We start from the raw sequence: 13,010 nt of genomic DNA on the forward strand, positions 1-13,010 counted from the left end.
TCAAATCCTATACTCTCCCCACTATAATAGATACATACTATCTCAAGTAAATGCAATTTTGAAATAATTAAGAACAAGGCTAAAATTACAACCAAGTAAGGCTTTCAACACAGATTATTTACACTCAAAATGAGTATTATATCTGGAATATACTAAGACCTAATAAATATTTGTTAAGATAATGAGTAAATGAATGGTAGAGGCCATTTTTCTTCAAATATTTAAGATTAAACAGCTATACCAGCTATTAATCGTGGGTTAATACCATGATTAGATTCAATGTAAGATGAAATCTTTTAAAACTTCCGGTGAGTATGGGTACAATGGAAAGTATAAATCCATGATATTTAACATACTGTAAATCTACATATATAAAAGATTCTGGGTTTGGAAATAACACGTTTACTGTAAAAATGCCTCTGTAATACAGGTTCTGCCAAACAGGAAAATAACATCTATCTCTGTAGTATACTCATTGTATACAGTGATAGAACACCTGTGTACCTCAGTGAGTAGGGCGCCAGGCACATAAACCAAGGCTGGCGGGCTCGAGCCTGGCCTGGGCCTACTAAACAACAATGACAACTACAACCAAAAATAGTCGTGCGTTGTGGCGGGTGCCTGTAGTCCCAGTTACTCAGGAGACTGAAGCAAGAGAATGGCTTAAGCCCAAGAGTTTGAGGTTGCTGTGAGCTGTGGCACCATAGCACTCTGCTGAGGGCAACATAGTAACGCTCTGTCTCCAAAGAAAAAAAAAAGAAAAAAGAAACCTAGATCACTTACTGGCCTCATCACTCAACAATAGTAGTTAAAGAAATCCAATGTCCTATAATATAGACAACTATGGGGTGGTGCCTGTGGCTCAAAGGGTAGGGCGCCAGCCCCATATGCCGGAGGTTGTGGGTTCAAACCTAGCCCTGGCCAAAAAAAAATATATATATATAGACAACTATGCATATAGAACTATACAGTCACTACCTGTGAGACACAGGCATAACCTGAGAAAAGCTAGGAGAAGCAGAAAAATAAAAATTAAAGACTCTTAAACTAAGCCACAAACCATCATGATGCCATTTCCATTTCACATTCCAATGGCTATGAACGTTTTAAAAGCTTTGTACCAATGAACCGGCCCCCAAACAAGTCTTTATCAGAAAGCACCATGAGAAAACAATACTTACAAAGTTTTTGAGATGCAAGTTGAATTGACTGACCCCATAGCTTTCTATCTTGATTTTTGAGACTGTCATTGATAAAATGAACTGCAGGTATAGCCTTGTGCTGGGCATGTTTTAATAGTTTTCCTGCCTTCATACGATCTAGCTCTTGCATAACAACCCAGGGAATTATTAATACAAGTTTGTCGAATCCTAAAACATAAGAAGATTTCTTAGAACTCAACATTTATTGAGCTACCAAACTACACTGATATAAAACTGAATATTTTTTCATTTTTTATTTTTAAAATTGATGTTTTAAAGCACATCATCCTTACCTTTAAGACATTCACAATGAATAGTGGCACAATACATAAAAAGTGGAAATTAAAAGGGTATGTGTCAAAAGAATATTAAAAAAATAAATAATGCCAAAGATCAAACGAGTGTGGATTGCTAGGCTAACCTGTGAAGTTTCTTTTTAAAACTTCAGTTGATTAAGCTTATATTAATATATACACATAACAACATATCCAAATGGAGATGTTTTGGGGGGAGGGATCTCCTATCACGATTAATATAAAATATTAACTCAAGAAATCTGTCAATATGATTTATACCTGGCATTTCTGTTGTCTTCAAAACTCTAACAAATTTGAGATGATTCATGAGAATATTTGTGTCAATAACAATTAGAAGCTTTTTGTCTAAAGGAGTATTTCCTAGAGAAAAAAGAGCACAGTTAAGACTTTATGACACTTGATTACAGACTTATTCAGGGACTAAAACTGTGATATCACATCAATTCGATTTAATTTCAAATGTGTCTTACAAACTTAGGTGTATCAGAGAATCACATAGTTGACTAGACTCTCAAGCTGTTAAGTACCTTCCCATCTTTTTGTTGCCAAGTAAATTTCTTCCCAAAGAATCACTTAGTGGTCTGCAACCACTTTAGGGGTGGGTGTAGGATGGGGGCTTATCTAGATTCAAGTAGCAAAGAAAGCCAAGACTACGGAAAATCACCCCAGGAGAATGTTTTTGATAGCATTCTTAAAAGAAGTCTTTTAGATAACAAAAACAAAATACTATTACTCTACTTCCTAAGACAAAGTTAATCAATGTTTAATTATACACCACCAATAGAATATTAATTGCTTATAGGTGGACTTTAAATCATAAGTTGACTTTTCCTTTCAGAAAGTATGTTTTTGAGTCCTGTTTTGCATCTCTGATAGTTAATGCATAGTAATACAGCAAATTAGAAATGCAATGTGAATGTAAGGTAGCATTGCTACTATTACAAATAGAATTCAAAATAGTATACTAACAGATTTGGTGTTATCTCTATCATCTTCTCTCAAGAGTAAAAAATTATCAAAGTGTTACTATATGAATAAGAAATCTATGAATACCTTCAAGCAATCTGCATCATTTCTGATTAGTGTTTCACATAGCTGAAGTTATTAAAAGTTATGATTAAGAGCAAAAATAAAAACCAACTCATAATTCTGATTACTGCCTCTTAATAAAAAAAAAGTCTGTCTAACTATTAATGTGAAATATATTTTTAAAAATATCAAATCTGATTTCTATTGTCAAAAAAACTATTACTTTGTCATTTAAAAAAATGAGCACATTTTAACATTTTTCATGTAAATATTATAAAAACTGAATGTTGGCACATTAATTCTTAAGAAAGCTTAGATCGGGAGGCACCTGTGGCTCAAAAGAGTAGGGTGCCGGCCCCATATGCCAGAAGTGGCGGGTTCAAGCCCAGCCCCGGCTAAACACTGCAATAAATAAATAAATAAATAAATAAAATTTAAAAAAAAAAGAAAGCATAGATCAAAAAAAGATGGAGACTTTACATCTTTTGTATTAACCTAGATGGAGGTAGAATACATTCCTTTTAATAAAGCATCACAAGAACGGAGAAGGAAGAATCCAGTGTAGTCGATTCTAATATGAAGGCAGCAGATGATCTAATACATCTATCACAAGGAATCAGGGAGAGGGGAGGAGAGAGGGGGCTGAAGGGTCACCGTGTATGGCACACCTCTTAGGGGCAGGATACAATTACAAGAGGGACTTTACCTAACAACCACAATCAGTGTAACCTAATTCTTTGAACCCTCAATGAATCCCAAACAATAAAAAAAGAAAGCATAGATCATAAATATTAACACATAGGATATACCAGCAGAAGAATGTACATCATCTTCCACCAAATCAATTTCCATACTCATTAACTCTCCAGAAGGAGGAACCAAAGGTAAATCCAAAGATTTTCCCACACGTGCAGCATGAAGCTCTTCTACTATCTGCATCTAAATTGCAAAAGACCCCAGTGAAATATTTTGAGTTATTTACTTTGCAGATTAATACAAAGCAATTAATTCATTAATTCACTTGAGATGATTCATAGAAAAAAATTGCAAAAACATATGGAGACAACATAGTAAAAAGACAGATTTATAAATATACACATAGTTTTTTGTGTTTTTTTTTTTTTTTTTGAGACAGTCTCACTCTGTAGCCTTGGGGTAGAGTGCCTGGCGTCATAACTCACAGTAACCTCAAACTCTTGGGCACAAGCCATCCTCAGGCCTCAGCTTCCCAAGTAGCTGGGACTACCGGAGCCCGCCACAACACTCAGCTAACTTTTTTTCTACTTTTCGTAGAGATGGAGTCTCTCTCTTTTTTTTTTAGAGACACAGTCTCACTTTGTGGCCCTCAATAGAGTAGCGTGGCATCACAGCTCACAGCAATCTCCAACTCTTGGGCTTAGCTGACTCTCTTGCCTCAGCCTCCCGAGTAGCTGGGACTACAGGCGCCCACCACAATGCCCAGCTACTTTTTTGTTGCAGTTTGGCCGGGGCCAGGTTTGAACCCACCACCCTCGGTATATGGGGCTGATGCGAGCCATAGGCACGGCCCAACATACATATAGTTTTCAAAAAAGTTCTCTTATTACTGTAGCCTTAGGAAAACAAATTATCTAACAACTTTGGGTCTCATCTTGTTCATCCATAAAACAGTAATACTAAATACCTATTTCCCTTCAGGATTTTTGTGAAGATTAAATAAAATAAGCTACGTGAAACTCCTTGCACAAAGCCAAGCACATAGACATAAAAATAACTTTATTCTCATTCTGATTCTCACTGTAAAGTACTTTAAGAGTCAAATTTTTTTTCATGGTAACAAGCATTCTTCTTGAGATTTCTGAGATTGCTTATGAACCACCATAAACCAAAATCTAGATCTTAAGACCCTTTTTACTTGTGTGAAATACTGATGTACTTTGATGCCAAAAAATGAAAATATAATCTACATTTAGAAATCCCTCATCTATCAAAGAACATTTACCCACCAGACAGAAAAATAAAACTGTTACAAATAAAATACACTTAATATAGTTTAAAAGTCTTCTTTAAATTGGAAAATACAAAGTATTCTATGAATCGAATCTTAATTTAGAATCAGGGAACATAAAATTTTATGAAGATCACTCAGGAGATTCTAGCTGGGAAAAGATAAAGCATTCATAAAACTCTCATTTTCACTGAATAACATTTTCATCTTATTGCTGATTAGAAAAATGAGACAAAACACGTTAATGTCCTACTGCATTTTGGGAACCTTAAGCATAAACATACTGCAGTGTGACAGCATTAAAACAAAATTGAGAAAACTTGTGGGCTATAGACTCCATGCTCTTTGTTCAAAACAGATTAGCTTATTAGAAACAAAGGTAATGGGGCTGGGGGTGGGCTGGGGTGGGATGGGATCGGTAAATTCCGACCTATTGGGTACAATTTAAAGGTATATGGCACAATTCCTGGGTGAAAGACTCAACTACAACTCAGACTTTGGACTTTACCTTGCAAACAAATAATGAAACCTAATTATATTAACCCAAAAGAAACAAACAAAAACCTCATAGGTTAAAAAGGTAAATGAGTAAGTATAAATACTTGTTCCAAATAGTTTATTATTTCATAAGAACATATATTTAAGTAGAGAATTCACTGTTTTCATATTATCTAGGATTTTATAGTCTTTGTATTAAAAAGCTATCATTTCATTTGATTATTTGACTTAATTTCATTTGAAATATTCAAAGTAAAGAAGTTTATCAGTAACCTCTTGATCTGTATCTTGAATATTTTCAGATGACCCTGAAGAACATGGTGCTTCAAAACTCTGAAATGAAAGTAATTTTTATTAGTTAATAATGAAGGATACACCTAGAAACAAGTTTTTCAAGCTTGGCCTACGTATTAACATTTGAGGTCAGATAATTCCTTGCTTTGGGGATTATCCTGAGCAATGGTAGGGTATTTATTTACCAGGATCCCTGACCTCTATCCACCAGATGTCAGTAGCACTACCCACATCCATCTCAATCTGAACATTGCCCAATATCTTCTGAGGGGCAAAATTGTCTCCAGGTGACAAACTACTGGTAGAATAGAAAAGCACCATTCTATCAGGTCATGATACGTGGTAAAACTTAAGGTTTACTTATTCAAATATACATTCCTAAAAATATTCACATTCTAAGAATAAAACTATATGCTGCCCTGAGAAATACGTGTAGAACTACGGCAAAGGTAAGCAAGCTGACATTCAGTAGCTTTTTATTCAAGAGTAACTGAGCCACTTCTGAAGTTGATATGACAAAACAAAGGAACTAGAGGATTATAATAAGGCTAGGGAGAAAAAGCTGAAAAAATTTTTATCCAAGAGTAACTGAGCCACTTCTGAAGTTGATATGACAAAACAACAAAGGAATGAGAGGATTATAATAAGGCTAAAAATAAAAAATAAAAATAAATAAAAAGCTGAAAAAATACATGGTTGTGTTTAGACCATCAGATGTTTGTGTTTTATTTTTTTGTCTCCTACCAGAGATTAAAAATCTCTCTATAAATTCCAACTTTCCAATGGCACTTCTGCTCAGTGGATGAGACCTACCTGACCTTGCATACAGATCACCAGAAGCTCAGCAAAAGCACTACTGAGCCAAATCATCTTGTAGAAAGTCTCCAAGATAACTCCAAACTCACATGTATTTTACAGGAAGCTATTTATGGTATAAAGTACCCTCTTTAAACAAGTACATTATATGTAGGAAGCTATTTATGGTTTAAAGGCCCTCTTTAAATAAGTATATCATATGTAGAAGTGATTTAATGGGAATTCAGCCTCCACCCTAACTTTCTAACATTGAACTTCACATGGTATGACACCAGATACATCACACAAATCGGCCCATTATAACAGTTTTACTATCCCATAACCTGGGGATGTATAATCCCTTCTTCATTTGACTTTAAATCTTATTAGATCTTTAAAGTTCTTTTAAACTAAGAAGTGCCAAACAAGTCAGAAATTCCTGTGGCTTCTAAGTATCTTTATTCTCTTCCTTAGGTCACTACTACCCTCATGCTCTTTAACCACAAGGCACTTCTGATGATTTCAATAAATTTTCTATCACCCAGCAATCCAAAAAAGTTCATGTCAATTTTCCTTGAAAACCTTAAACCTATTACAGTTAAATAAAAGCATTTAACTGTTTGCCTTCTCCTATCACACTTTATTAAATACATGGATTGGGATGAAGCCTTTCCTGGGGATGATTAAAAGAAATATCAATAATAAGGGAAATAACTGTTTATCCACTGACGTGATTCTAAATGGAAAACAGTTATACTGCTTCCCTGATTAGGTTCAATGCCTCTCTTCCATCTACAAGACACAAGATAAAATGCCAGTCTTTCCCAGGAGATAAAAAACCACCCATTGTCTGGACCTTGGCTTCGATACCAACTTCCTCTCCTGTAGAGTCTCTACACAACTCCAGCCATACTGAACAATCTATATGCCCACGTACCTCCCTGCCATGGAATTTCACAACTCTATTCCATTACACACACTGGCCCTCTACCCTGACTAGACAGCACTCTATTCTTCACCCTACATACCCTTAATGATGGAATTTAACAATCTGCATCTTAGTGAAAACTTCATTAAATCACCCAGAGATTTTACTAACACTGCACCGAGTTCTTGGGACTCTGACATAATTATAATTCTTATAATTATTTCACTAAAGTAAAGGTATATTTGTTTCCTCATTTGCCTCCCTGGTAACTTCTTTTTACACACAGTTATACACACACACAAGCATATACATATTCTTTACTACTGTAAGACATTTCAAGCAAAATTATTTTAAAAATTACCATGTATGGCCAGATTCTAAATAGAATACCAGTAACATCCTTATTTGGACACTGAAACTAGCATATTTTAATTTTAAATTATATTTCACAAACTATTACAACTAGACAAAAAAAAATTAAGGGAATTTATTCATAAATATTTATCTGAATGTACTTTTTTCCCAGTATCATAACATTGTCCAGAAAAACTATTTTCAGAAATAATCCTGAATTCCATTTACAAATTTGGATTTGCCATTAAGGCAGTGATTCTCAACCTTCCTAAATGTCGCAACCCTTTAATACAGTTCCTCATGTTGTGGTGACCCCCCCCAACCATAAAATTATTTTCATTGCTACTTCATAACTGTAATCTTGCTACTGTTATGAATCGGAAAGTAAATATCTGATACTCAGGATGGTCTTAGGCGACCCCCAAAGGGGTAGCAACCCACAGGTTGAGAGCCGCTGCATTTAGGATAGATGAAACCAAAGGAATGGAGGGCGGCGCCTGTGGCTCAAAGGGGTAGGGCGCCGGCCCCATATGCCAGAGGTGACGGGTTCAAACCCAGCCCCGGCCAAAAAATAAAAACTGCAAAAAAAAAAAAAAAAAAAAAAGAAACCGAAGGAATGGAAATTGTAGTGAAGCTCAAACTTCAAGAATCAGGAAAGGATCTAGGTGGAGCGTCACTCATTGTTTTCATCACTCAATGAACCAGAATACTTCTGTTGTTGTTGTTGTTGTTGAGATTTTAAACAACAGATGTATAACAATGCATAAATATATAAAAAAAGTTTTAAGAGTGCTTTTTTCTTAACAAACTATGTTTCCTTTCTCTCTCCTCTTTTTTGGCTTTCTCTTCCTCTTTTTTCTTACCTTCAAAACAGCACCATTCTGTACCTCCACTCCTCTCAGGAACCTTTTACCACCTAGTATAAACATGTCTTTCTTTTTTTTTTTTTTTTAATTTTCTTTTTAATATTTATTTATTTTTATTTTATTTTTTCATTCTTATAGCAAAGAAGAAAAAAGGTTGGACACCCCAGATTGGATTCATTAGTCACTTTACAAAAAATGTAATCAAATTATATTCTACTACACTTTTCTTTTTCACCTATGAGCACTTCCTAGCTAACACTTTGAGATTGCTTTTATAGATCCAGTTAATTTTTTTTTTTTTTTTTTTTTTTAGGGGTCTTGCTCTTGCTCAGGCTAGCCTTGAACTTTTTTTTTTTGAGTGAGTCTCTCACTTTGTCACCCTCGGTAGAGTGCTGTGGCATCACAGCTCACAGCAACCTCCAACTCCTGGGCTTAGGTGATTCTCTTGTCTCAGTCTCCCAAGTAGCTGGGACTACAGGCGCCCGCCACAACGCCTGGCTATTTGTTGTTTGCAGTTTGGCTGGGGCCAGGTTTGAACCCGCCACCTTGTCAGGGGTCGGGGGATGCCACCATGCCCATTGAGCCATAAGCATTGCCCCCAGTTAATTCTTTTTAATGGGTACATAATATTCATGCAACAAACGTACCCTGGAAACCTCCTGAAGGTAAAGATCATCTTAATAATCTCTAAATCCCTTCCACCTAGAACAGTGCCCAATACATAATAGGTACCTTTAATTAATATTTGATAAACTAATGAATTCCTACCTCATACCCTTATAAGAATTCAATGGGATGCTATTTTCTGGTTTGTTTGTTCTTTTTTTTTTTTTGAGACAGTCTGACTTTGTCACCCTTGGTAGAGTGCCGTGGCGTCACAGCTCACAGTAACCTCAAACTCTTGAGCTTAAGCGATTCTCTTGCCTCAGCCTCCCAAGTACCTGGGACTAGAGGCGCCCAACACAACTCCCGGCTATTTATTTTATTGCAGTTGTCATTGTTGTTCACCTGGCCTGGGCCAGGTCCAAACCCACCAGCCTCAGTATATATGGCTGGTGCCGTAACCACTGTGCTATGTGCACCGAGCCAGAATGCTATTTTCAAAAAGTGGCCTATAAACCATAAATCTCAAGAACTGGCTGGGCGCCCATAGCTCAATGGTTAGGGTGCCGGCCACATGCTCTGGGGCCGGTGGGTTTGAAACTGGCCCAGGTCTACTAAACACACACACACAAAAAATCTCAAGAACATTAATTTGCAGTGGAAGAGGTAGTAAACTGAGAGGGTTCTTCATAAAAGGATTATAAAACTTAAGATGAGGTATTTTTTTCTTTAGAAAGCATTAAAAGAATTACTAAATAACAGGATTACTAAGAAAATATCCTTATTTCCTTGTAAAGTACTCTCTTTATTGTAAGAAAATAATTATCTATTGAGGTATTAATATGTAAGACAAAATAACAAACATGGTATTAAGGTGATTATCTACTGTTAGTAATACACTAAATTGGCTCGGTGCCTGTAGCTCAGCTGTTAGGGCACTAGCCACATGCACCAGGACTGGTGGGTTTGAACCTGGCTTGGGCCTGCTAGACAAAAAACAACAACAAAAAATAGCTAGGCGTTGTGGCGGGCACCTAAAGTCCCAGCCACTTGAGAGGCTGAGGCAAGAGAATCACTTGAGCCCAAGAGTTTGAGATTGCTGTGAGCTGTGACGCAAATGCACTCTTGACATAGCAAGATTCTATCTCCAAAAAAAAAAAAGCTAAATATACTTAAGATAAAGAGAATATTTACTTGCTGCTCTTATGTCTAACTGACTTTAAGTCAGATAATTCTGCTCTCAGAGGAACAGTTTATAAAGAGTTAATTCAGATAACTGAAATTAGCCATGAAAAAATTGCTTCCCTTACAGCTTAATATTCTTGCTATGTACCTCTTTTGGTTTGTGTAGTAATTCTATACAGAGACCAACAGAAACTATACAATGCACTGTAGAAATTTTGCATACTGTTTCTTAGATGGACGGCACAAGGGAAACACCAAGCAACATAATGATGATGATCACTGAACACAGTGGCAACTTCAAGTTCCTTTCTTTCATTCTATTCTAGAGAAGTGATTATAACACAAGAGGAATAACTGGAAGTTCTTTCCTTTAAGAAAGCAGTGAGAAAAACAAATTCAATTCTTTCCCTCTTTGGAACCCTTCAAGTTCACTTGAACTAAAAATACTCCCTCTTGGCTAGGTGCACACCAATAATCCCAGCATTTGGGAGGCCAAGGCAGGTGGATTGTCTGAGCTCACAGGTTGGAGACCAGCCTGAACCAGAGCAAGACTTAGTCTCTAAAAACAGCCTGGCATTGTGGCAGGCACCTGTAGTCGCAGCTACTTGGGAGGCTGAGGTAAGAGGATCGGTTGATCCCAACAGTTTAAGATTGCTGTGAGCTATGACACCATGGGTACTCTACTAAGGGTGACAAAGTGAGACTGTCTCAAAAAATAAATAAATAAAAATACTCCCTCTCAAGCTCTTCTGGCATCTATAGTTATAAACCTTCCATTTTTCCTAAGAAATACCTTGCGCTACTGCATGTCTATTGTCTCAATACCTAAAAAGAGATTTTTAGACTAAACTACTCCTGTGTATAAGCAGTTTCTAAATGTCAGAAATTCTGAAGTTCTAAAGCTCTAAAAGTTCCCTAGAAGGTAAACAATTTTATTTGCCATAAAAACAAAGCTATAAAGATTAGGTTCTCAGAGTAGTCCACAAGTACTAAGTTATTACATATTTTACTTTTTTTTTTCTTTTGAGACAGAGTCTCACTTTGTCACCCCTGGTAGAGTGCCGTAGCATCATAGCTCATAGCAACCACCAATTCTTGAGCTCAAGTAATCCTCTTACCTCAACCTCCAAAATAGCTGGGACTACAGGCACCCGCCACAATGCCCAGCTAGTTTTAGAGACAAGGTCTCACTCCAGCTCAGGCTGGTCTCGAACCTGAGAGCTCAGGCAATCCAGCCACCTCGGCCTCCCAAGTGCTGGGATTACAGGCAGAAGCCACCAGACAGGGCCTATTACATATTTTAAAAGCAAAATACATGTTTCAAATTCTCTATCCTGGATCTCTATCCTCATATAGTTATTTCCCTTTACCCAGAATATCCCTGCTTCTCCCATCACACCCCACTTCACCCAGACTAGGAGTAACTCTCTCTTACTCATTACTTAATGTTTAAATGTTACTCTCCCCAGTAAACCTTTCTTAACTAATCCCTCCAAAGCATACAAAGCTATGCCAATACCTGCTTTATATTCTCATAGTAAGTACTTTGTCATAGTTAAAGAAACTGCTTGTATCTCTTCTTACATGAGTAAGTCTCTGAAAAAAGACTGTGTTGTCTCTTACAAACTGTTTCACTGCAGTGCCTGACAAATAGTGGCATAATAAAAAGTAACCTGTTAAAGGAATACACTATGCAGAACATTGACCTCTCAGTCTTCTCCAGTATCAGGCTCTTGAAGAGCCTAAGAGACTATTACAGTGCTTTTTACAAAGGACTCCCTACAACTGCTTCTTTTCACATTTTTATACATTCCGTTCTATCATGATTCTTTGCTATCTCCCAAGCTATCTTTCTAAGGAATCTGGAATTAAAGAAAGTAAAATAAAGAAACCAACACCTATCTTCATAAGTAAATTTGAGTCAACCTGCTGTAATTATTACTGATAAGAGAAACAACTAAAAACCCAACTATGTTAATAAATTCATTGCTGCAATGCAATACAACATTCCTCATTTTGTATTACCTTACCTGGGTTAGGTTTTCACTACAATTTGAATCATTACTTCCTTGATGCTCACAATATTTTCCTTTCCACTTATGAGTCCACTTATACATGGAATCTGAAAATAAATGTTCCATTTTGTGCCTAGACAAATTTAATGAAACCTCAGAACTTTCCAGGTGCTCTTTTTTTTCCTGCTTAGTCTCTAACTTGTTAAAATCTAAATTGAAGACATTTTCTTCTACAGGCTTCTGGAGGGAATCACGGGATTTCACTGGGATTTTGGCACTAACCTTCCTTCTAGATTCGAGGTGTTCCTTAATTATCTTGTTGGAATTATAATCCTGAGAAACTTGATTTTTCTTGCATTTCTCCAAGACATATTTTTCAGAACTGTCTCTAAATCTACGGTTCCTTTCTTTCTTCAGTTCTTTCATCTTCTCCCTCTGAGCACGTAAATGCATCCATTTCTTTTCATCTGCCTGGCCTTCAGCTTGAGGTTTCACATCACTAGCAATCATAGGACTGCTAAGGTTTTTAATTCCATGGTCAAACTTACTCCTAACATTTGTGAACTTGATATCTTTAAGTTTAAAATCTATACATTTACTTGTATCTTTTTTATTTCCATTTGAAGAAGGACTCTTTGAAATAATTTGATTATCATTTGAATATGATGTTTCTTGGAATTTAACAGATCCTTGGGATGAAGAACTGATTTTTGGTCTCTTTTTGAGAGCATCAATTTCAACATTCAATCTGTAAAGCAGCACAGAAACCTAGGTTACAATACATTATGCATAAAGTAGCATCATATCATATTAGTTAGGAATAACAAAACTGGTGCAACATTAAACTTCATAAAAAGAAAGACATGGCTACCCCTAAGAATGAAGTAGAAAGAATTACTCCACAAATGGCATTAGAGTAATTGGTTTGCTATTTGGA

At 36.3% G+C, this 13,010-nt stretch overlaps 1 protein-coding gene across 6 annotated transcripts in view; it reads right to left on the reverse strand.

Annotated features, from left to right (window-relative positions):
* Nucleotides 1-13,010, reverse strand: part of SWT1 (SWT1 RNA endoribonuclease homolog) — a 108,377-nt gene that overhangs the window by 81,511 nt on the left and 13,856 nt on the right. For 5 of the 6 annotated variants that reach the window (XR_008383317.1, XM_053608240.1, XM_053608241.1 and 2 more), the window contains 5 exons: nucleotides 12,089-12,821; nucleotides 5,307-5,366; nucleotides 3,358-3,487; nucleotides 1,778-1,879; nucleotides 1,182-1,370 (listed from right to left, as the gene is read on the reverse strand). Coding sequence is in view for 5 of the 6 variants with exons in the window: in XM_053608240.1 (XP_053464215.1) it covers nucleotides 1,182-1,370; nucleotides 1,778-1,879; nucleotides 3,358-3,487; nucleotides 5,307-5,366; nucleotides 12,089-12,821 (1,214 nt within the window). In the remaining variant the exon portion in view is untranslated. The remainder of the gene's footprint in view (nucleotides 1-1,181; nucleotides 1,371-1,777; nucleotides 1,880-3,357; nucleotides 3,488-5,306; nucleotides 5,367-12,088; nucleotides 12,822-13,010) is intronic. The other variant, XM_053608242.1, reaches the window with a different exon arrangement.

This window comes from Nycticebus coucang, chromosome 10 (genome assembly GCF_027406575.1).
Source record: "Nycticebus coucang isolate mNycCou1 chromosome 10, mNycCou1.pri, whole genome shotgun sequence".
Lineage (NCBI taxonomy): Eukaryota > Metazoa > Chordata > Mammalia > Primates > Lorisidae > Nycticebus > Nycticebus coucang.